General features: G+C 39.7%; 1 protein-coding gene across 2 annotated transcripts in view; it reads left to right on the top strand.

Annotated features, from left to right (window-relative positions):
* LOC117293116 (dynein beta chain, ciliary) overlaps positions 1 to 20,769 on the top strand; it is a 60,882-nt gene that overhangs the window by 21,172 nt on the left and 18,941 nt on the right. For both annotated transcript variants that reach the window (XM_033775335.1, XM_033775334.1), the window contains 26 exons: positions 188 to 433; positions 894 to 1,118; positions 1,770 to 1,861; positions 2,390 to 2,516; positions 3,681 to 3,833; positions 4,313 to 4,546; positions 5,012 to 5,143; positions 6,101 to 6,261; positions 6,578 to 6,734; positions 7,208 to 7,312; positions 7,691 to 7,848; positions 8,048 to 8,186; positions 8,603 to 8,968; positions 9,993 to 10,125; positions 10,611 to 10,738; positions 11,724 to 11,872; positions 12,464 to 12,597; positions 13,474 to 13,622; positions 14,468 to 14,641; positions 15,217 to 15,421; positions 16,637 to 16,905; positions 17,444 to 17,683; positions 18,210 to 18,371; positions 19,062 to 19,255; positions 19,572 to 19,734; positions 20,325 to 20,591. In XM_033775335.1, the coding sequence (XP_033631226.1) occupies positions 188 to 433; positions 894 to 1,118; positions 1,770 to 1,861; positions 2,390 to 2,516; positions 3,681 to 3,833; positions 4,313 to 4,546; positions 5,012 to 5,143; positions 6,101 to 6,261; positions 6,578 to 6,734; positions 7,208 to 7,312; positions 7,691 to 7,848; positions 8,048 to 8,186; positions 8,603 to 8,968; positions 9,993 to 10,125; positions 10,611 to 10,738; positions 11,724 to 11,872; positions 12,464 to 12,597; positions 13,474 to 13,622; positions 14,468 to 14,641; positions 15,217 to 15,421; positions 16,637 to 16,905; positions 17,444 to 17,683; positions 18,210 to 18,371; positions 19,062 to 19,255; positions 19,572 to 19,734; positions 20,325 to 20,591 (4,662 nt within the window). The remainder of the gene's footprint in view (positions 1 to 187; positions 434 to 893; positions 1,119 to 1,769; positions 1,862 to 2,389; positions 2,517 to 3,680; positions 3,834 to 4,312; positions 4,547 to 5,011; positions 5,144 to 6,100; positions 6,262 to 6,577; positions 6,735 to 7,207; positions 7,313 to 7,690; positions 7,849 to 8,047; positions 8,187 to 8,602; positions 8,969 to 9,992; positions 10,126 to 10,610; positions 10,739 to 11,723; positions 11,873 to 12,463; positions 12,598 to 13,473; positions 13,623 to 14,467; positions 14,642 to 15,216; positions 15,422 to 16,636; positions 16,906 to 17,443; positions 17,684 to 18,209; positions 18,372 to 19,061; positions 19,256 to 19,571; positions 19,735 to 20,324; positions 20,592 to 20,769) is intronic.

The following is a 20,769-nucleotide window of genomic DNA, read 5'->3' as shown; positions in this document are numbered from 1 at the left end:
TTCTTTTTAGAAACAACACTACCTAAAAGAGATCTACACATGGTGATCTAATTAGACTCCCAACACACAAAGTTTCAAATCCTTCTCCTACAAAAAAAAAACCCAAAATGAAACAAAAAAATTCCCCTTAGAATATTGTAAACAAGACAGTAAATTTTAAAAATTTTAAACATTTATTTTGATACAGGTGAAATTCATCATGGACGAGGAGACTACCCTAGCCGACCTACTGGCCCTCAACCTGCACAACTTTGAGGACGAGGTACGCAACATCGTGGACAAAGCCGTGAAGGAGATGAGCATGGAGAAGGTCTTGAAGGAGTTGGATACCACCTGGTCTACCATGGAGTTTGAGTACGACAAACACCCACGGACGGGGATACCGTTGTTACGGTCCAGCGAGGAGCTGATTGAGACGCTTGAGGACAACCAGGTAACGTTGATCGGCTTAACATGGGTCTTTGACTGTGGATGTCTTGTACCTCTTTAGAGAAAGCTTCCCACAGCCCTGCTAAATGTTCTAATATTCACACAGTTCTTTTCGGAGCCACCATTAATTCAAAAGAGATTTGATTACATGACTTGCCCATTAGATTTACTATACATTTTTCAATTTAATTGTTGTTGTTTTCTAATTCAAGTCAATATTTAATTCTCTCAAAATATAACATATGTACAAGTGATACATAGATTAGCAAAATAGTAAGCACAGAAGAAGTAGGGGGAGATTTTATCTATGTATATCAAATAAAAAGAGTTTGAGACTGTCAGAAGCCACAAGGTTTGTAGAAGACAGCCTAAATATACAGACACTGTTTAACTGTGTAGATATGACACCACTTTCCATATACCACTTTTTGTTAGCACCTTGTTTCTTCTGTATTCCCTCACAGGTCCAACTTCAGAACCTGATGACCTCTAAGTACATCGCCCACTTCCTTGAGGAGGTCTCCGGCTGGCAGAAGAAGCTCTCCATCGCTGACTCTGTTATCAGCATCTGGTTTGAGGTGCAGAGGACGTGGTCTCATTTGGAGAGTATCTTCATCGGGTCAGAGGACATCCGCAACCAGCTCCCTGAAGATTCCAAGCGTTTTGATGGAATCGACACAGATTTCAAGGTGCTTTTGCAGTTTTAATGTTTTCAATATCACAAATAAACAATATGATTTGAAACATTACATGGTTGTAGTTCGGTTTGAAAAGCTGTTTTAGAACACCATGGAAAGAAATATATTCAGCTATAGGTCCATTTTGGTTCGAATAAGAAAACAAGTACAAAACAATCTTCAAAACTTTAAAAATGGCTGCCAATTCTTTGTTATAATTTTGTCTTAAGGCAGATCTATGGCGGTCCTACAGCCAACTATCTTTCTCATGAAATAGTCTGACTGCATGCCAAATGCCATGCTTGCATCATCAAAGGCACAACTCGATCAACAATCTGCTGTACTGTAATAATAATGGAGCCTTTCAAAGCTCACATATTCACCACAAAGTGCTCAAGGCGCTATACATATTTAATTCCTAGTTGTCGGGCCATTTTTCAATAATTTCTGAAACCTTTTCAACTCCCTTTGGAGTATACAACCTTGACAGTCTTTCAGTAGCTCAGGGATGGAATATACACAATACCAACTCAGCCCTTGCAGATCCCCATTTATTTGACCCTTATATCTCCTCTTAACCTATCCAGCTGAAGATTTCACATTCCTATGAATCACAATTTAAAGTAAGATTTTTCTAACGCTTTACTTTTTACCTTTGATCAGGATCTGATGGCAGAAGCTGAGAAGACTCCCAATACAGTACAGGCAACAAACAAAGACGGCTTGTTTGAGAGACTAGAAGCCCTGCAGTCAAAGTATGTTTCAAATGTCTCCCTGCTCCTTAAGATTTTCATGAAATAGTCGAAGATTGCTATCACAGAGATGAAAGACTTGGCCCTTGATGTGATCAAACCATCAGATATCTAATTAAAACTATGTAGAAAGTCTGTGATCTCTACATGAAATCTACTTAATAATGATAACAATACAGCATTTATAAGGCACATTTTCCTGAAAACAACTTTCCTCAAAGGAAAGGGGACGGTCAAGTAGAAGTGTAAGTTAAGTTAAATTGTTGTCACATTGTTGAGAAAGCAAACATGAACAAGTTTGTTTTAAGTTTCTGCTGGAAGAGGGTGATACTGTGCAATCGTCTGAGGTCTTCCAGAAGTGACTTCCAAAGTCTTGGTGCTGCAGCAGACGATTTAGTGGCTCTTGAGGAAGACCAGCAATTAGGCTGAATACGAAAGTCAAGTCTATTCGCTTTTTTCTCAATATGAAAAGGGAACTTTTTTACATTTTCACACAATCTCAGTTAAATGATTGACTTGTTCTTCCTCTAGTTTGACCATCTGTGAGAAGGCCCTTGCGGAGTATCTGGAGACCAAGCGTCTCGCCTTCCCCAGGTTCTACTTTGTCTCTTCGGCTGATCTGCTGGACATTTTGTCTCAGGGAAACAATCCAACCCTGGTAAGAATCAGTAACAATTCTCATTGGAATTATGTTGGACCATTAGCGCTAGGGATTACCCTTCATTTAAAGGAACGTTACAGAATTGGTAAGAAACAAAAATCGTGAAGATCACAGATTTACATAAAACTTACACGGTCTAATGATGATGATAGTTGAAAACATCCCTTGAAATATTACTGTCTGAAATGTCGATAAATAAATAATCTAACTTCGCATTTGGAGTTTATCGCTCAGTGAGCGTTTTATTCATTTTTATTTTTGGCATCAATGCAATGCAGAATTTGTAATCGGTTTTTCACTATTCTCTCGTGGCCTAGATCACCGATCGATCTCAAACTTCTACAGGTCTGTCAGTTGATGTATATGGTGGATTACATGAAGTGCTTATACTGCCAGCAACTGTTTTATTAGCAAAAACCAATTCTGTAATGTTCCTGTAAGCATTAAAGGGAAGGTATTCATTTTGCATAAATTACTCTTAAAATTATTCGCCCCCCAGTAAAAGTTTGTTAAGAAGCCTACAGCAGCCATTGATAGAATAAAGCATTTTGAGAAACATTTCACTTTGAAGTAATGTGGTTATCCAAAAAGATGTTTTTACCCCCAAATTTGAGTCTGAGAAGCATTACTGTCAGTGCAGTTTATCAGATTATGTATTCCTTCGAGGGATTATTTTCCTGCGTGGACATTGTTTACTTCAAAATGTGACTCAAAAACTTTAAACTAAATTGTCAAATCATTTTATCCAACAGTGCACTCACTTGCATTATATTCTGGTAATAATAATAATAATAATAAGACTTGTAATGCGCACATATCCACCCTGCTGGGTGTTCAAGGCGCGGTAATATTATGATGATATTATAATAATAATTACACCGCATTTATAAAGGCGCACTAAATTTGGTCTAAAACCATTCAAAGGCACCGGTCAAGATGGAAAAGAAGGAATTCTCAAGTGGTAGGGAAAGCAAGTGTGAACAGGTGTGTCTTAAGTTGCTGCTGACAAATTGAGATGTTGTGTATTTCCCTGAGGTTTTCAGGAAGTGAGTTTCCGAGCCTGGGTGCTGTACTGGACAACAAATATACAACAAATAGGTTGGGCCACCTACAACATTGAACATTCTGACATTTGCATCAATATTTCATTCATCCTGATAGGTGCAACGTCATCTTGCCAAGCTGTTTGACAACACTGCTAAGCTGAAGTTTAAGCAGGATGATGATGATAACGACACTAAGGAAGCCCTGGGAATGTACAGTAAAGAAGGAGAGTACGTGGAGTTTGACAGTCCATGCGAGTGCTCTGGACAGGTATGATTTTTAAAAGAATCTCTCCGGCGTGTGTTTTTCAGAGTTTTTCCTGCTCTTAGATTTTCTCAAATACCTCATTGAGCATTCAATTTTCTTGAAAGAATTAAAGAAATAGTCTACATTGTGTTCAAGCCTGCAGTTTTGTATTTCTGGTGATGCACCGAGTCTGTAAACCTGGGTCCATTTTCATGAAGTTGTTAATAAGCAATAATACAACAACAAAAACGATCGGGCACCAGTTGCACGATGTACTAAGCAAGTTTTAATGCTTACAGTCTTTATGAAATTGGGTTCTATTAGAATTAGAGGGAACCCTGGTCTGCAATCCATTTTTCTAGGATTTTTCACATTTTGTCAAATCTCATCCCTGAGTTTAACTGTCCTCCTTTGAAGATGCAGATGCTACCTCCTATTTCTCAATACAGACCAAAATGGTTTCCCTGCTACTAATATTTCTTGTTTCTGTTTTTCCTACTCAGGTTGAGGTCTGGTTGAACCGTCTGATGGATACCTCCCGCTCCACGGTCCGGAACCAATTCAACGAGGGTGTGAATACCTACGAGGAAAAGCCAAGAGAGCAGTGGCTTTATGACTTCCCTGCCCAGGTGGCCCTGGCCTCTACCCAGGTCTGGTGGTCAACAGAGGTTAATATTGCCTTCGCTCGTCTGGAAGAGGGCCATGAGAACGCCCTGAAGGAATACAACAAGAAACAGGTATGGAGATATATTTGGTTTACGTTAACGGCCTGCTTCCTTTTGCACTTCATAGTACAATACATGTGAGGCTTGTATTCGTATAGGAAGAAGAAGCTGTGTGTATCTACTTGCTAGGTAGATTATGTTCTCAGAGAACTTGCTTTATATTCTGCTACCGCGGAGTTGTTGTTTTTTTAAGTCGGGAGACTTCTCAGTTCTGAAAAGAACTGTCCTGCTTTTTAACTACTACCTGGGCGGAGGGTAGAAAATCAGCTGGACATCTACTTTTGCTTGTGGATCGAAGAGATTTCTCATTGTTAACTTCACTACTGCAGAATGAGTTCTTAATTCACCAAATAAGATAGGTATGGGGGCACTTTTGGCTTAAAAGTCACATCCAAACTCAAAATAGAAATTGTTTTCTGCCTCATGAATTTCAAATCTAGAACCCTGACTTATCTTCCTAAATCTTTACCTTAACAGATCCTGCAGCTGAATACCTTGATCCTGCTTCTGGTTGGTGACCTGTCTAGGGGTGACAGACAAAAGATTATGACCATCTGTACCATCGATGTACACGCCCGTGATGTGGTTGCAAAACTCGTCCTTAACAAGGTTAGATAAGTCCTTTCAGTTATATGTAACTTTCGTTTCTTGTTTCTTGTTTGTGTAGAGTTAATCAGAAGTGAAGTTTCAAAATGAAATAAGAAACCTTCTTGGGGGGTGTTTCATGTCATGTTCCAGTCACAAAAGAATGTTCCTGTGGGCACACACCCATAGTCCATCTTCTGCCAGAATGTTTCTCTAGACTGCATAATTGTGCCGAGGCACTTGAGCAGTCCTACACAACTGAATAGCCGTATTAGTATTTTGAAAGTTCTAAGCGAAAATGAATGGTCTATGTTAATACACGCTCAATACTTATCCGATCTACTATACTTCCATATAGAATGTTCTCACCATTCGATTTTTGAAATGTTCCCTTAACCAAAATGACCCAGGGTATGCATAAAGAAAGTAAATGGTCATGCGTTTTGACCCTTGTTGAGGATTTTTCAAAGATTAGTTGTTTTTGACCCCAGTAGAGTCTTTCCCAAAGGATAAGACATTTTGATCCAAGCAAAGTCTTTCTTAAGTTGCGAGATATTAATGAAAGAAAAAACACACTTGTCTCACAAAGTTGTGTGCTTTCAGATGCTTGATTTCAAGATCTCAAAATCTAATTCTGAGGTCTCAAAATCAAACTCATGGAAAATAACTTCTTTATCGAAACTACGTTACTTCAGAGGGAGCCGTTTCTCACAATTTTTTATACTATCAACAGCTCCCCATTACACGTTACCAAGTAAGGTTTTATGCTAATGCTTATTTTGAGTAAGCACCAATAGTGTCCACTGCCTTTAAAGATAACACTTTTTGACCCAAGTAGAGTCTTTGTCAAAATCTGACACTTCATTCTAGCAAAGCATTTCTCAGAGAATATTTTTTTTAAAAGACTGCTAACATCAAAACCACTAGCCATCAACCTATTTTACATTTTCTATAACTGTTGCTGAATGATTATCTCTTTAGATTGAGAACGCTCAAGCCTTCCAGTGGTTGAGTCAGTTACGTCATCGCTGGGATGATGATGGCAAACATTGCTACGCTAACATCTGTGATGCCCAGTTCCGCTACTCCTACGAGTATCTCGGTAACACGGCTCGTCTGGTCATCACCCCTCTCACTGACAGGTGCATTTCAAACCTTGCAATTGTATATATTTGTGTGCTTTCAGATAGGAATAAAAGACTTCTAGCTAGAAGTCTTGTATTATTTTAGTGAGAAATTACCTCTTTCTCAAAAACTACGTTACTTCAGAGGAAGGCGTTTCCCACAATGTTTTATACTATCAACAGCTCTTCAGTGCTCGTTACCAAGTCAGTTTATAAGTAAATATTTGTTTTTAGTAATTACCAAACGCGTACCTTCCCTTTAAAAGGTTTTTTTATAAAGTCTTAAATTTTGCTTTTTTTAAATTTTTTAGTAATTCTGATTTCTTGTGTACAGATGCTACATCACTCTGACCCAGTCACTCCATTTAGTGATGAGCGGTGCTCCTGCCGGCCCAGCAGGAACCGGTAAGACTGAGACCACTAAGGATCTTGGCAGAGCCTTGGGTATCATGGTCTACGTCTTCAACTGCTCCGAGCAGATGGACTACAAGGTGAGAGGGTTGACGATGGACTTTGACCCATGTTCGTGACTTGTTGTTAAGCATAAAAACATTGCGCCTTTTTGTTTTATTACCAAATTTTTATTCGCAAAAATAAAATTATATTAACTTGTGCGAGACAAAGAAAGAATCTTGCATTCTTAATTAATGTGACTAGTAATCTTGTGAAACAGATAAGGGTTTGGCTTCACAAAGCGCTAAGATTCATCTTAAAATAAGTTGTCAATTAAGAGCTATTTGCAGTAAAGATCAATCTTAGCTCTTTGTGAAATCGATCCGGTGTTTTATGAGTGTGTAGTAGCAACATTGTTTTTATGTTAATATGAATGTTTGTAATTGCCAAGCACCTTTGAAAAACAAGAAGTTAATCCCCCCCCCCCCCAAAAAAAAAAAAAAAAAAAAATGAATAAATATATTAATTTATTATTGACTTTTCAAACCTGAATTTCCGTTATTCTCTGTAGTCCTGTGGTAACATCTACAAGGGTCTGTCTCAAACTGGAGCCTGGGGATGCTTTGATGAGTTCAATCGTATCTCCGTTGAGGTGCTGTCTGTGGTGGCTGTCCAGGTACGTTGTTCATTCTTTGTGAAACAAAGGTCTCTGCAGATCCTTAAAAGTATTTAAAAGTCTTAAATTGAGCTGTCCAAATTTAAGGCCTCCAAAAGCATTCAAAAGTATTGACTTATTTTAGGTTGTATGAAATGGATGTAGCGTTTGATGGGTTTTCCAATCAGCTCCTTAAGAACCAAATTATGCTGCTTGTAAAATATAAGCAAGTGTGAGCGGGCTGTTTCTACCCTGCTTTTACACTTATTTTTTGTCTTTAATTTTGTGAAGGGTAACATTAACAGGTATTTTAAAGACCCCATGCAAATTTAACATCTATTAAAAACTCATTAACTTATCTCAATTTATACAACCACCACCCCTCTCCCTCATCCACAGGTCAAGTGTGTCCAGGACGCTATTCGTGACAAGAAGACCAACTTTAACTTCCAAGGGGAGGAGATCACGATGGTTCCTACCGTTGGTATCTTCATCACCATGAATCCCGGCTACGCTGGGAGGACTGAGTTACCAGAGAACCTCAAAGCTCTCTTCAGGTTGGTCATTTTACACTAGTTTTGGGGTTAAACGAATACATCGACTTTAGCGCGAATAGAACCAGCGACTTCCAGATTAACCTGTCGGTGCTCTACCACCTGGGTTAATTTACATACAACTGACTTCATTCTTGCTCCCTTAACTTGTCCATGCAAAGCTTCATACCTTATTCTTTTTGTATTTCTTGTTTATGTACAGACCATGTGCCATGGTGGTCCCTGACTTTGAGTTGATTTGTGAGATCATGTTGGTGGCAGAAGGTTTCCTGGAGGCTCGTCTACTTGCCCGTAAATTCATCACACTGTACACACTGTGTAAAGAACTGCTCTCAAAACAGGTAAATTTGGTTACAAGTTCATTACAATGGGATACTAGGGGGCAGCAATCTTATTACTTGACTTGGTAATTACATTGTTCTTGGACCGTTTTTGAAACTTCAGCCAATTCCCCCTGATTCTGCAGAAAGTTCCTTGAAAATAAACCTTTCTGTACAGGTTCTGATGAACAGATATGAATGATTATGGACACTTTTCCCCCATTATTATGTTGAATGTAGTTCAAAATATCTCCCTGATTGTTCTACAAAATTCTCTGATTGCAAGATACAAATGTTTGCAGCTCTTGGAATTGAAATATAAAAATTATTAATTTGTTTAAGATTCTTTTTGCTGAAGGTTCATTTACTCCTTTCTATCACGAATTACCTCCCAATGCTTCATCTAACACCCTTAATTGTTTATGTCCATACCTCAGGACCACTACGATTGGGGCTTACGTGCCATCAAGTCCGTACTCGTGGTGGCCGGCTCCCTGAAACGTGGCGATAAACAGCGTCCAGAAGACCAGGTCCTCATGCGAGCCCTTCGCGACTTCAACATCCCCAAGATCGTGACAGACGACTTTCCCGTCTTCATGGGTCTGATCACGGATCTGTTCCCGGCCCTGGACGTGCCCCGTAAGAGGTCTCCAGACTTCGAGGCTCTGGTTAAGAAGTCCACGCTGGATCTAAAGCTCCAGGCTGAGGATAACTTCATCTTGAAGGTGGTGCAGCTTGAAGAGCTCCTTGCCGTCAGACATTCTGTGTTCGTCATCGGAAACGCTGGAACAGGGAAAAGCAAGGTAAAAGCAGGGTGCATAAAACATCGGTTGCTAAATATTTGTTTTCCATGTTGTAAATATACACTTGGTTATTTAAAAAGAAGGTCAAAATTATATTTGATCTGAGGAATTGCATGGTGAGGTATCAATATATATTCGGTTTGCGGTAATACCATGTGTGTATCTACTTGCCAGGTAGAGTTTGTTCTTAGAGCACAAAGTAGAATAAAGAAAGACAGTTCTCTAAGAACAAACTATACCTGGTAAGTAGATACACACATGGTGCTGCTGCAAACCAAAAGGTCAAAATTCAAAGATAAACACAATATAACAATTTATTTATAAAAGACCTATAAGAGACATTTATGGACTCTGATTCTGAAGACAATTCTTGTTTGGACAGTTTGTTCCCGACATAAAAACCAAACATCACCGGTTTTGGGCCATAAAGAACTGAGAATGTATAACAACTTTGGTTTTTGTTTTCCTTCAAAATTGTGGGTTTTTGAATTGAATTGAATTGAATGGTTTATTCATCAAGTTTATAAAAATACATGAAATTTTAAATCCTTTTGTGGGTGGGTTGAAAATAGATATTTGGTTTTTATGAAGAGAAAAAAAGACAAAATACCCAGCGGCCAAGATCGTCAATTTTAGTCTGATTATACTACAAAGCAAAAGTTGTTTGTTTTAAAGCCAAGTAAAGCCATTATAAACTACTGATGTTGGAGACCTCTGATCTAAATATCTCGTTCATTTGAGAAATATTGGGTTGATTGGTGGGTCAAAACAATTTTTTTTTTTTTTTTTTTTTTTTCCCCCTCTCTTTAAATGTTGACTATTCTGAAGGGCCCCTTGGATGCCCTTTGATTATGAGACCCTTGACATTTTTATTCACCGGACTCAAACTCTGGTGTTTCAAGTCATCAGAGTTTGGGTTTGAGTCCCAGTCATGGCACTTGTATCCTTGGCAAGATACTTTACCATAAATGCTTTTTCATTCTGAAGGAGCTAACTGTTTCATAATTGTCTTTTTGATTATCAGGTGTTGAAGGTTCTGAACCGCACCTACACGAACATGAAGCAGAAACCTGTCATGCAGATCCTGAATCCTAAAGCAGTGACCAACGACGAGTTGTTTGGAATCATCAACCCTGCTACACGAGAATGGAAAGATGGTCAGTAGATGTCCTTGCCCTATTTTAATCAGATTTCAAGTTTTGTTGACACAAAAAAAACTGATTGTCCTCTCTGAAACAAATTTCCTATTGTCTAAAATACTATTACCGACTGGCTTGACTGTTCAAATTATTAAAAATTTGTAGGTGAAATTTTCCCTGAATTCACTTTTTGTGTGTTAAAGTTTAAGCAACTCAAGCTACACCACTTGCTGTGAACTTCGTCTCATGGTTTTGCTCAATGTTGATGGACTCGTTGTTACTTTTCCAGGTGTTCATATCCCCTTTGTGGGACTTTGCCGTGTTCCCTTGATGGGAAGATCATCTATAAATAAACAAACAAAAAAAACCAAAAAAATTAAAAATAGGGTTAGAGAAAATCAACTTGACAAAAAAAGTAATCTGAAATCCCTCTCTTTCAGCCCCTTCATCCTCTCCAGCAAAATTCAAATAATTTGATGAAATCTCCATTCTTCACTGTCCAGGTTTGTTCTCTGTGATCATGCGAGATATGAGTAATATTACTCACGACTACAACAAGTGGATCGTACTGGATGGTGACATTGATCCCATGTGGATCGAGTCTCTCAACACCGTCATGGATGACAACAAGGTATTATTCTATCTCGCCTGTGGTACTCTAGTTTAATTCTTAATGGGTCTAAATTCGATAAAGACAAACCGGAGAACTGAACTGAATAACTGTACTTATTTCTTTCCCATTCTGCACTTGTGCTCATTGGTGTGGCAGATAGTATTGCACTACATACTTTATCTAAATGGTTGACGCAGATAGTATTGCACTTTTTATCACCAAATAGTCTGGACTGGTTTCACACTCATTGTTCATTCTGGTTTTTGTTTCTTTTTAACTTTCATGGGGTACAATTGTTTTTGTTTTTTTGTTTTTTTTATGCAAGTCGCCTGACACACAAGGCCTGAAGGCCACTTCAAGGTGTGGGCTACAATTATTTTTTTCCAGAGGCCGTAGCCACCTACTCCTAGGGCGGAAACGGGGTTATCCCTTTCCCTACGAATGTAGGCTTGGGTATCATCAATTTGAAGCCTAGCCGGTGGAGCAGAAAGCACTACCTCCCCAATTTTATGTAGCAAGTGTCACGACCGGGATCCGAACCCACACCCTGCTGATCAAACACCAGTGCTTGAATCCGGTGCTCTTAACCGCTCGGCCATGACATTGCCACAAGTTGTTATAAATTGTAGGATATTAACATTTCTGCGACATTTTCATTGCCTTGCGGTGATTCTGGTTCTCGTTTTAAGAACATGGATAAAGTTAATAATCGAACTGTTACACCAAATTGAAGTTATTGATGGTTAAAGATTTATTTCACAGGGTGATATCTTTTGCAAACAGTCCAGGATGTGCACACTAAATGTAGTGGAAAACTACATGACTTTAAATGGGGTCGTTTTTTATCAATGTTTTATAATATTAACAGCTCTCCATCTCTTTACAATTAGGTTTTTATGGTAATTGATTTTTGGAGTAGCCTAGGTACCAAAGTTATACCCTCCCTTTAAATTTGTTCGCGTGTGAAACCTAAATGATTTCATTGTTATTGTTTTCTTTTCAGGTTTTGACGTTGGCCAGTAACGAACGCATTCCTTTGAGTCCGTCTATGCGTCTACTGTTTGAGATCAGTCATCTGCGTACCGCCACTCCTGCGACTGTATCCAGAGCTGGTATCCTGTATATCAATCCATCTGATCTGGGCTGGAACCCGTGAGTTTCAAAAACTCTTGTTGACTTTTAGAAGTGAACACTTTTTTCTAAGCGGAAATTTGTACACTAGTTGCTGTGAACAGGGTCCAATTTCATAGAGCGGCTTAAGCAGAACATATTGCTTCACAACTTTTTGCTTAGCAGAAATGAGCAAGATATCAGTCACAAATTGTACATGTGACATGGTATTTTGGCTGGTAACCTTGTTCTGGTAAGCAAGCATAATTTTTGTTGTGCTTACCTGCTTTTGTGCTGAAGCAGCTCTGTGAAACTGGACCTAGGTTAAAAAAGAAATCGGCAAATTGCTGCGAGCCATTTTCGTTCTTCTTGTTAATGCAGTCGAGATGGTTTGGGCAGTTGAAGACCCAACAACACAAATGTGCTGCAGTCATTGAGTACAATTCTCAGCATTGAGGATTATTTGTCTGCTCAAAAATAAACTGCAGGGAAACTCAAAACAGTAGAAATTTTTTCTTAATTTCGCTGGTAACAAATTTAAACAGTTTCTCAAGCTCGGATGTTGTAGGTGTGTAAGTGAATTCACGTCTCGATTAATGACATATAAACCCCTTTTCTTGTTTCTTTCTAAAGGATTGTAACCAGTTGGATTGAGACGAGAGAGGTGCAGTCAGAGCGAGCCAACCTCACAATCCTCTTCGATAAATATCTCCCACCGGTGCTTGATACCCTCAGAATACGCTTCAAGAAGATCATTCCAATCCCAGGTAATAATCAAGTGTCCCCCCCCCCCCCATCCCTTATGTTAGACCATTGAAGATATTGTATGAGATCGGTAGTTATTAAAAAAAATCTTTTGAAAATAATTTTAACTCTACATTGCATATGGGGGGTTAAACATTTAATAAAAACTATTTTTGTTGGGAATGCATTACGTCTATTTGAGTGGTTAAAGACACTGGACACTATTGGTAATTGTCAAAGACCTGTCTTTTCGCTTGGTGTATCTCAACATATGCATTAAGTAACAAACCTGTGAAAATTTGAGCTCATCAATCGGTTGTCGTAGTTGAGAGATATTAATGAAAGAAAAAAACACCCTTGTCACACGAAGTTATGTGCTTTCAGATGCTTGATTTCGGGACCTCAAAGTTCTAAATCTGAGGTCTCGAAATCAAATTCGTGGAAAATTACTTCTTTCTCGAAAGCTACGCCACTTCAGAGGGAGCTGTTTCTCACAATGTTTTACACTATCAACCTCTCCCCATTACTCGTAATCAAGAAAGGTTTTATGATATTAATTATTTTGAGTAATTACCAATAGTGTCCACTGCCTTTAAGCGGTTTGCGCTGCTAATTCTATTCTTTCATTCTCTGTAGGGGTTATAAATGAGCTTAGAACTAAGAAGTAATATTTTTGTTGCAACAGTTCAAAAAAATTATGAAAATTTTGCACCAGTATCTCTTAATTAGTTAATCTTCTGTTCAATTCAACTGGTTGAGGATTCTGTTACGCTTTTTATCCGATGGTACAATATCAACTGTTTCACAGCCAAATTTTGTAAATCAATCAGAAAAGTACTTCCTCAAGGACCGTTTTAAACTCATTCTTGATGAATGTTTGTTCACCCTGTACCTTACAGAGCAAAGCATGGTGCAGATGTTGTGCTACCTGCTGGAGGTCTTACTGACCCCAGACACCACCCCACCAGACTGCTCCAAGGAACTCTACGAGCTCTACTTTGTCTTTGCCTGCGTCTGGGCTTTCGGTGGTGCCATGTTTCAGGATCAGGTCAGTGCTAACAGCTGGTTCATTGAAAGCAATATCGTAACCCATAATGTGCCTCAACTGGGGCGATTTCTGTAGAATAACACCTAGTTACAGGAAATCCGTTACATGAAGGCAAAACACAGATATGAAGCCCCAGTCTTGCAAAGCAGGCCCCATATTCAAAGAGCTGCTACCAAGCACAACAAATTGATTTTAAATGTTCTGCTTAGCATCAAAGTGTGGGTTACCAGTCACAGAAGGTATATGTGATATGGTGTTTGGGCTGGTAACTTTAATCTAAGTCTAGCGTTACTTCAAGCTATTAGTAGCTACGCACAATAAAATAGTGTTATCAGTTAAATTGTCACTTTTTGTGCTCAAGCAGCTCTATGAAATTTGGCCAAGTGGGTCACTCTCTAGAGCTATATAATAATAATAGACCGTATTTAATTACCCCTTTTTGCTATGAAAAGTCGCCATTTTGTAGGGCAAACTGTATGCGCGTCCAAACGCGTACATCATCGAAGCACGCCACACGCAACATTCCCGGTTTGATTTCTCTGGCACATGCACGCACACACATACATGCACGTTCCACACGCACGCACACGCACAGATGGCATCTTGTAGGTCAGATATTCGTGACGTCATATTCAATTCGGTCTATAAAGACTTGTATCGCGCACATATATACCCCGGTGGGTGTTCAAGGCGCAGAATCTAAATATACACCAATGGTTTTAAAGTTCCCTTCCGTTTCAAGAAGTACACTCACATAGGATTCAATCTCAAATCAAATCTTTAAGTGTTGACTTTTTCGTCGGTAAGTTATAAATCCATTCTTTTCGTTTACCCTTTCTATGCAGTTGGTCGACTACCGTGTGGAATTCAGCAAGTGGTGGGTGACTGAATTCAAGACCATCAAGTTCCCGGGTCAAGGGACGGTCTTTGATTACTACATTGATCCCGGCTCCAAGAAGTTCATCCCATGGACTGAGATGGTACCCAAGTTTGAGTTGGACCCTGAAATTCCTCTACAGGTAGGGAAGTGTCCGATCAGCTCAAAGTTTTTCTACTTATATTTTAAAACAACGATGTAGGAAAAGCGGTAGTCGTTGAAAATTCAGATTTAAAAACTTGTACAGCTTTGTTCATTAGCACATTTCAGGACTTAATGAGAAGTGCATGCTTTAATAGTGAGAATTGCAATCCTGTGGAGAATGCACTTGCACCATGGACTTATTTTGATAGGATTTGTGGTTGTTCTGGAAAAAAAAGGACCAGTATTTGAGAACTTGACATCCTGAGAAAAGCAAGTATACAGATAAGCTGTTATAAAACTGGGATGGAAGTGTAAAAAGAGGCAGAGAATAAGAAATGTTACATTCACTTCCATACACAATATGCCTTTTAAATTTTGAAATGGGAAAACGCCAACAATTTACCAAGAAATGATTTTGCGTAAAAAGTCTCTGTTTTGCCATGAAAGGGCCCAGTAGTGGAGGTTTTCTCAGTGAAGTTGTCACCTTTGAAGTTAGCACCATCTTTTAGCACCTTTGTTGTTGTTAAGTTTTTCAGTTCAATGTCATTGATTTGAATATTGTTCAATCCGCAGGCTGTCCTAGTACACACCGCTGAAACAACGCGTGTTCGGTACTTTACGGATCTGTTGATGGCCAAGGGTCGCCCCGTCATGCTCGTCAGTAACGCTGGTCTCGGTAAAAGCGTACTCGTCGGTGACAAACTCAACGCGCTGTCCGAGGACTACATGGTGGCCAATGTACCCTTCAATTACTACACTACGTCAGAGATGTTGCAAGGTAAAGTACTAGGGTGTATTGGAACTGGGGGCTGATAAGGCCAGGGCCCAATTTCAAAGAGCTGCTAAGCACAAAAATTTGCTTAGCATGAAATTTCTTCCTTGATAAAAACAGGATTACAATCCAAATATTCCATTTGTTGCATATTGATTGTTACAGGTATTCAGCTGATGTTTGCTCATCCTGAAAATCATGTGGAAATGATGTTGGTAATCCGGTTTTTATTGAGGCCGAAATTTCATGCTAAGCAATTTTTTGTGCTTAGCAGCTCTATGAAGTTGGGCCCAGGTCTGAATCGGCGACTTCGGCTACAGCTATGGCTAGATTGCACGCTCTGCCTATCCTTCAACACTGACAGACGTGCTGATCTACATGTAGCTGTAGCTGAAATCACCGTTTCGGACACGACCTATGAATCCTGTATCATGCTGTCATCATCTATCTTGGTTCCCTGAATCCATAAAGAGTAATGAATGCTAATATTTCTTTCACAATAATGAACCAGACTGTTTTTCTTCCGGTCTCGTTTGAAAGAACATCAAGATCGCCACATCATCATGAAGGTCTTTAAGCATTAGACATTGATAAGAAAAACTCTCAGAAACTTGATCATTCTTTTCTAGTTAGATATAGTTTTATCCCATAATAGTTTGCCTTACAACCAGACAGACTGAGCAAGTTTATTTTTCTACTGACCATTGCTGCCAATTGTTTAGATTTTAGATATGACACTTTGAAAAATTGAAACACAATGTTTTTGTACAGATCCAGTGAATGATGGCACTGCACCCCGTCCCTCAGCCAGATCGAGCGGCCATGGCCTTTGTGAAATAAAACAAAGAGACTTTAGGCCGAGTAAAAAAAAAAACATGTTTCACGTCCGGGTTTTTCAAAAAAAGGAGGAACAGGGGCTTTTTATTTTTCATTTTTTATTTCAAGATGGCCCCCATTCTTTGTTAAAATGTCAAATATCCATTGTTTTTTCTACTGCTGAAATACACAACACGTAAATGAAACAATTAAGTCGAGGCATTCAGACAAGACATTCAGATTGTTTTGCTGAGATCATTTAAAATAACAAGTGCATAACAAAATAAAATAAAAAATAAAATAAAAAAGGAGGCGGCCTGTAAAAAGGAAGCGGGCGGGGACGCTAAACATGTTTCTGTTTTTACTTGGCCTTAGTTATACCATTCCATTATAATTTGTTTCTAGGTGTCCTTGAAAAGCCCCTTGAGAAGAAGGCCGGCCGTAACTTCGGTCCGCCAGGCAGCAAGAAACTAGTGTACTTCATTGACGACATGAACATGCCAGAGGTAGACACCTACGGTACCGTGCAGCCGCACACCCTCATCCGCCAGCACATGGATTACAAGTGCTGGTACGACCGCACTAAGCTGTCGTTGAAGGAGGTTCACAACTGCCAGTATGTGTCATGCATGAACCCAACGGCCGGTAGTTTCACCATCAATTCCAGACTTCAGGTAAAGAAGAAGAATCGGCAGAAGTTGTATTTTATCAATATAAACCACAAGGGAAACTCACTGGGTAAATTTTTAAATGATTTTGGGGGTTGAACAAAGAAAAATTGACTAGAGTGGGATTCGAACCAATGACCTCTGTATTAACATGCCGGCGCTCTACCATTAACTGAGCTGTCTAGCCCTATGTTGGCGGTCTCCCTATTTTTGGCAATATCTTTGTTCAGGGGTGCCAGTCAGAAGCCATTAACGGTTAACTGCCGTGTAGCCAGGGATCACACCCAAATTACGATACAACCTGGGAAGCGGCAGAAGTCGTATTTTCTTAGCTTTTACTGACATTGATGTGTAAATTGTTTCATGTTTTAATCCCTTGAAATGACTATTTTTAATCTTGAGGAAACGAGCCCAAATTTTCACAGATGTGTTACTTTATGCACATGTTGGGATACACCAAGTGAGAATACTGGTCTTTGACAATTACCAAACGTGTCCAGTGCCTTCAATGGTCACAAACTGATTCTTCTTTATCTACAAACAGCGTCATTTCTGCGTCTTTGCCTTGAGCTTCCCTGGAGCGGACGCCCTCGTGCACATCTACAGCAGCATCCTCTCCCAGCATCTGGGGCTGATCACAGCGCCCTCTTCAGTCCAGAAGATGTGCGGCACTGTCGTCCAGGCGGCCCTGGACCTCCACAAGAAGGTGGCCCAGACCTTCCTGCCGACTGCCATCAAGTTCCACTACGTCTTCAACCTCAGGGACCTCTCCAATATTTTCCAGGTTAGGATTGTGTTTCTGTTTGCTTAGCGGCTCTTTCTGACAAAGAGCATCTTTGACCTCAATTTTTTTTTTTTTTTTAATACCCGGTTATTTTTCAATGATTTTGTTTACGCTGATGTGACAGCAGGATGGCAAGCCAAAAAAAAACACACAAACAAGATGTTTTTATCACAAATTAAACAAAGAGAAAATGGTCATGATTGTCAAAATCAGATCGATAGCATGTTAGTTAAAAGACGCTATTGTATGCCTGGCTAGAATGCTGGCCGTACATATAAATTTCACTGATGTGCTGTAGCAACTTCATAGAAACTGGTCCCACTACGATAAACTTGTCTGACATGTACATCTTGGCTTTACAAACAGTGCACAACACCCCATGCAAAATACAGACTGTACACGTTACATGGTGTTTTGGCAGTAGTCTTAATATCTGGGTAATTTAGGTCCTGAAATTAGGCCCTACTCTGATAAATATTATATTTAAGAATGACCTGGGAAATGTGTGTTCTCATTTACTCCACAGGGTCTTTTGTACTCAACCTCCGACTGCCTGAAGGCGCCAGTGGACTTTGTGCGCCTATGGCAACATGAGGCCACTCGTGTCTACGGTGACAAGCTTGTTGAAGATAAGGACATTGAGATGTTCAACAAGACCATCCATGACTTCAGCAAGAAATATTTTGAGGTAAGTCGGGATGTTCTGCTAGTTATCCAGCACTCTTGTAACAATGCAAGCTTTTGGGGACACTAGATGGCAGCAGACTAACCAGGTGAATCCATTGTTCTTGGGAAAACTGCGCATGTTCAGAATGACATAAACAATGGAATTTTCCCAGGTAAGTCTGCTGCCACCTAGATTTCAAAAGTCTCCCACTGGCGAGAACCCTTGAACATCATTTGACTGGTTGTTCGTAACTCATTTTCTTTTTTTCTGATGTTCTAAAATGTGGCATGTCCTGGCCTAGAGGTTTAGTGCATCAGACCCAAGTTCTGGTGGCTGAATCATGGTCACAGCACTTGTACTTAAAACTATAATTGCTTCACCCAGGGGTAGGCCTGAATTGGTATATGTGAGGGCAGAGATGGTTCCTGTGAAAGCTTAGAGCGCTACAAACTTCTTAGCACGGGCTGTATAATACCTCAGGTAGCTGAGCAATAGTTCATGGTTTTCACCATTTTTCGCCTGATTCACACAATGAATGAAGCCCAGGTTTTCTCACCTTTTTTATTTCATAATTGTTGATCACACCAAAACGTAAACACTGTCTACAACTATTTTGTCAGCTCTACCAATCCTGTATAATACCTTCAATACACAATACAATATTACCTAATTAAATTAGCATTTTCTTGTTATCGTCTCACTCTTGCCCAGGATGTCGATGAGCAAGCGATGATGGCCAAGCCTAACATCTACTGTCACTTCGCCAGCGGCATCGGTGAACCCAAGTACCTTTCGGTACCAGACTGGCCAGACCTAAGCAAGCTCCTGGTCGAGGCCTTGGATAGCTACAATGAAATCAACGCTGTCATGAGCCTGGTGTTGTTTGAGGACGCCATGCAGCATGTGTAAGTCTTAAAATTGCATTTGAAATTGTTGATACTTTCAAAAAGTCACTAGACGCAAAGATTTCCGAGTCATTTTTCAAGCCCAATATTGTGGCGTGCATTTCCAGGCTGAGCGGTCAACCGCATCGGACTCAAGCTCTTGTGTTTCTCATCAGGAAAAGAAGAACTGACTGTCATTATCAATATCAGTGTAACAAACTTCCGTGAAAGTTGATTTATAGGTGTTCTGGGATACAAATACTTACATGAGTCATTGTGAAATCTTTTTTGTCAATGTTTTCTTCCATGTTACAACAATGTGCTTTTCTCTTTGCAGCTGTCGTATCAATCGTATCCTGGAGTCGCCTCGAGGTAACGCTCTTCTCGTTGGTGTAGGAGGCAGCGGCAAGCAGAGTCTTGCTCGTCTGGCTGCGTACATCAGCAGCTTGGAGGTGTATCAGATAACATTGAGGAAAGGTTACGGCATTCCAGATCTCAAGGTAAAGTTCAACATTTCTATAATTTATAATAATTTCTACTTTAGTCACTTAAAAAAAAAATTGAAAGTGTTCTGAAAGGGTAACAGTTGACACCCAGCAACAACCTAATGACTATGTTTTATCTTGTTAGGTGTTGCCACTTGGCCTTTGAGAAAGCCAGCTTTGGGTTGCTTACAATATGTGTGATTTATAAATACATCACTGCCTCTAGCTGCCGGGCAACCTTGGTAGTCTAGTTGGTAAGACACTGCTCTAGAATTGCAAGGGTCGTGGGTTCGAGTCCCACCCGAGTAACATGCCTGTGATATTTTTTCACAGGACTCGGGAAAGTACTGAGTAAACAGTGCTAACACACATCGGTGTATGGGTAAAAACCAAAATTAATATTCTTTATACCCGATGCAAATTTAACATCTATTATACATCACAGGTGTTTGTGTTCATAAGCAGTTTACAACTTTTAACTTTTTTTTTCTTTCTGATAAAGCTTTTCCTTTCAAGCACGTCAGTGGTCAGACTGCAGTTCTTTTGTTATCAAAGTAAAAACAAAAATTTGCAATGAAAATTTGATTTTTGTCTTGACCCATCAGCTCGACTTGGCACAGACCTGCCTGAAGGCCGGCCTGAAGAACATTGGAACGGTCTTTTTAATGACAGACGCCCAGGTCGCCGATGAAAAGTTCCTGGTCCTCATCAACGATCTCCTCGCTTCGGGAGAGATCCCGGGCCTGCTTGCTGATGACGAGATTGAGAATGTCATCGCAGGTGTTCGCAATGAGGTCAAAGGTCAAGGGTTGCAAGACACACGTGAGAACTGCTGGAAGTTCTACATTGACAGGTTGCGACGTCAGTTGAAGGTAGGGAGTTATCAAATGTTCAAAAGGATAGGGGAGGATTGTAATTTTGTTTATTGCTGTTTATATACAAGTATACAATAGAAATTGCCTTGTATCTCATGCTAACATTAAAATACAGAAAATATTGTTGACAATTATGGAAAACATTATTTATTAAGACATTAACAAAATAATAGTT

Source organism: Asterias rubens, chromosome 7 (genome assembly GCF_902459465.1).
Source record: "Asterias rubens chromosome 7, eAstRub1.3, whole genome shotgun sequence".
In the NCBI taxonomy this organism is placed as follows: Eukaryota; Metazoa; Echinodermata; class Asteroidea; order Forcipulatida; family Asteriidae; genus Asterias; species Asterias rubens.
This window is presented reverse-complemented; position numbering and strand designations above follow the sequence as displayed.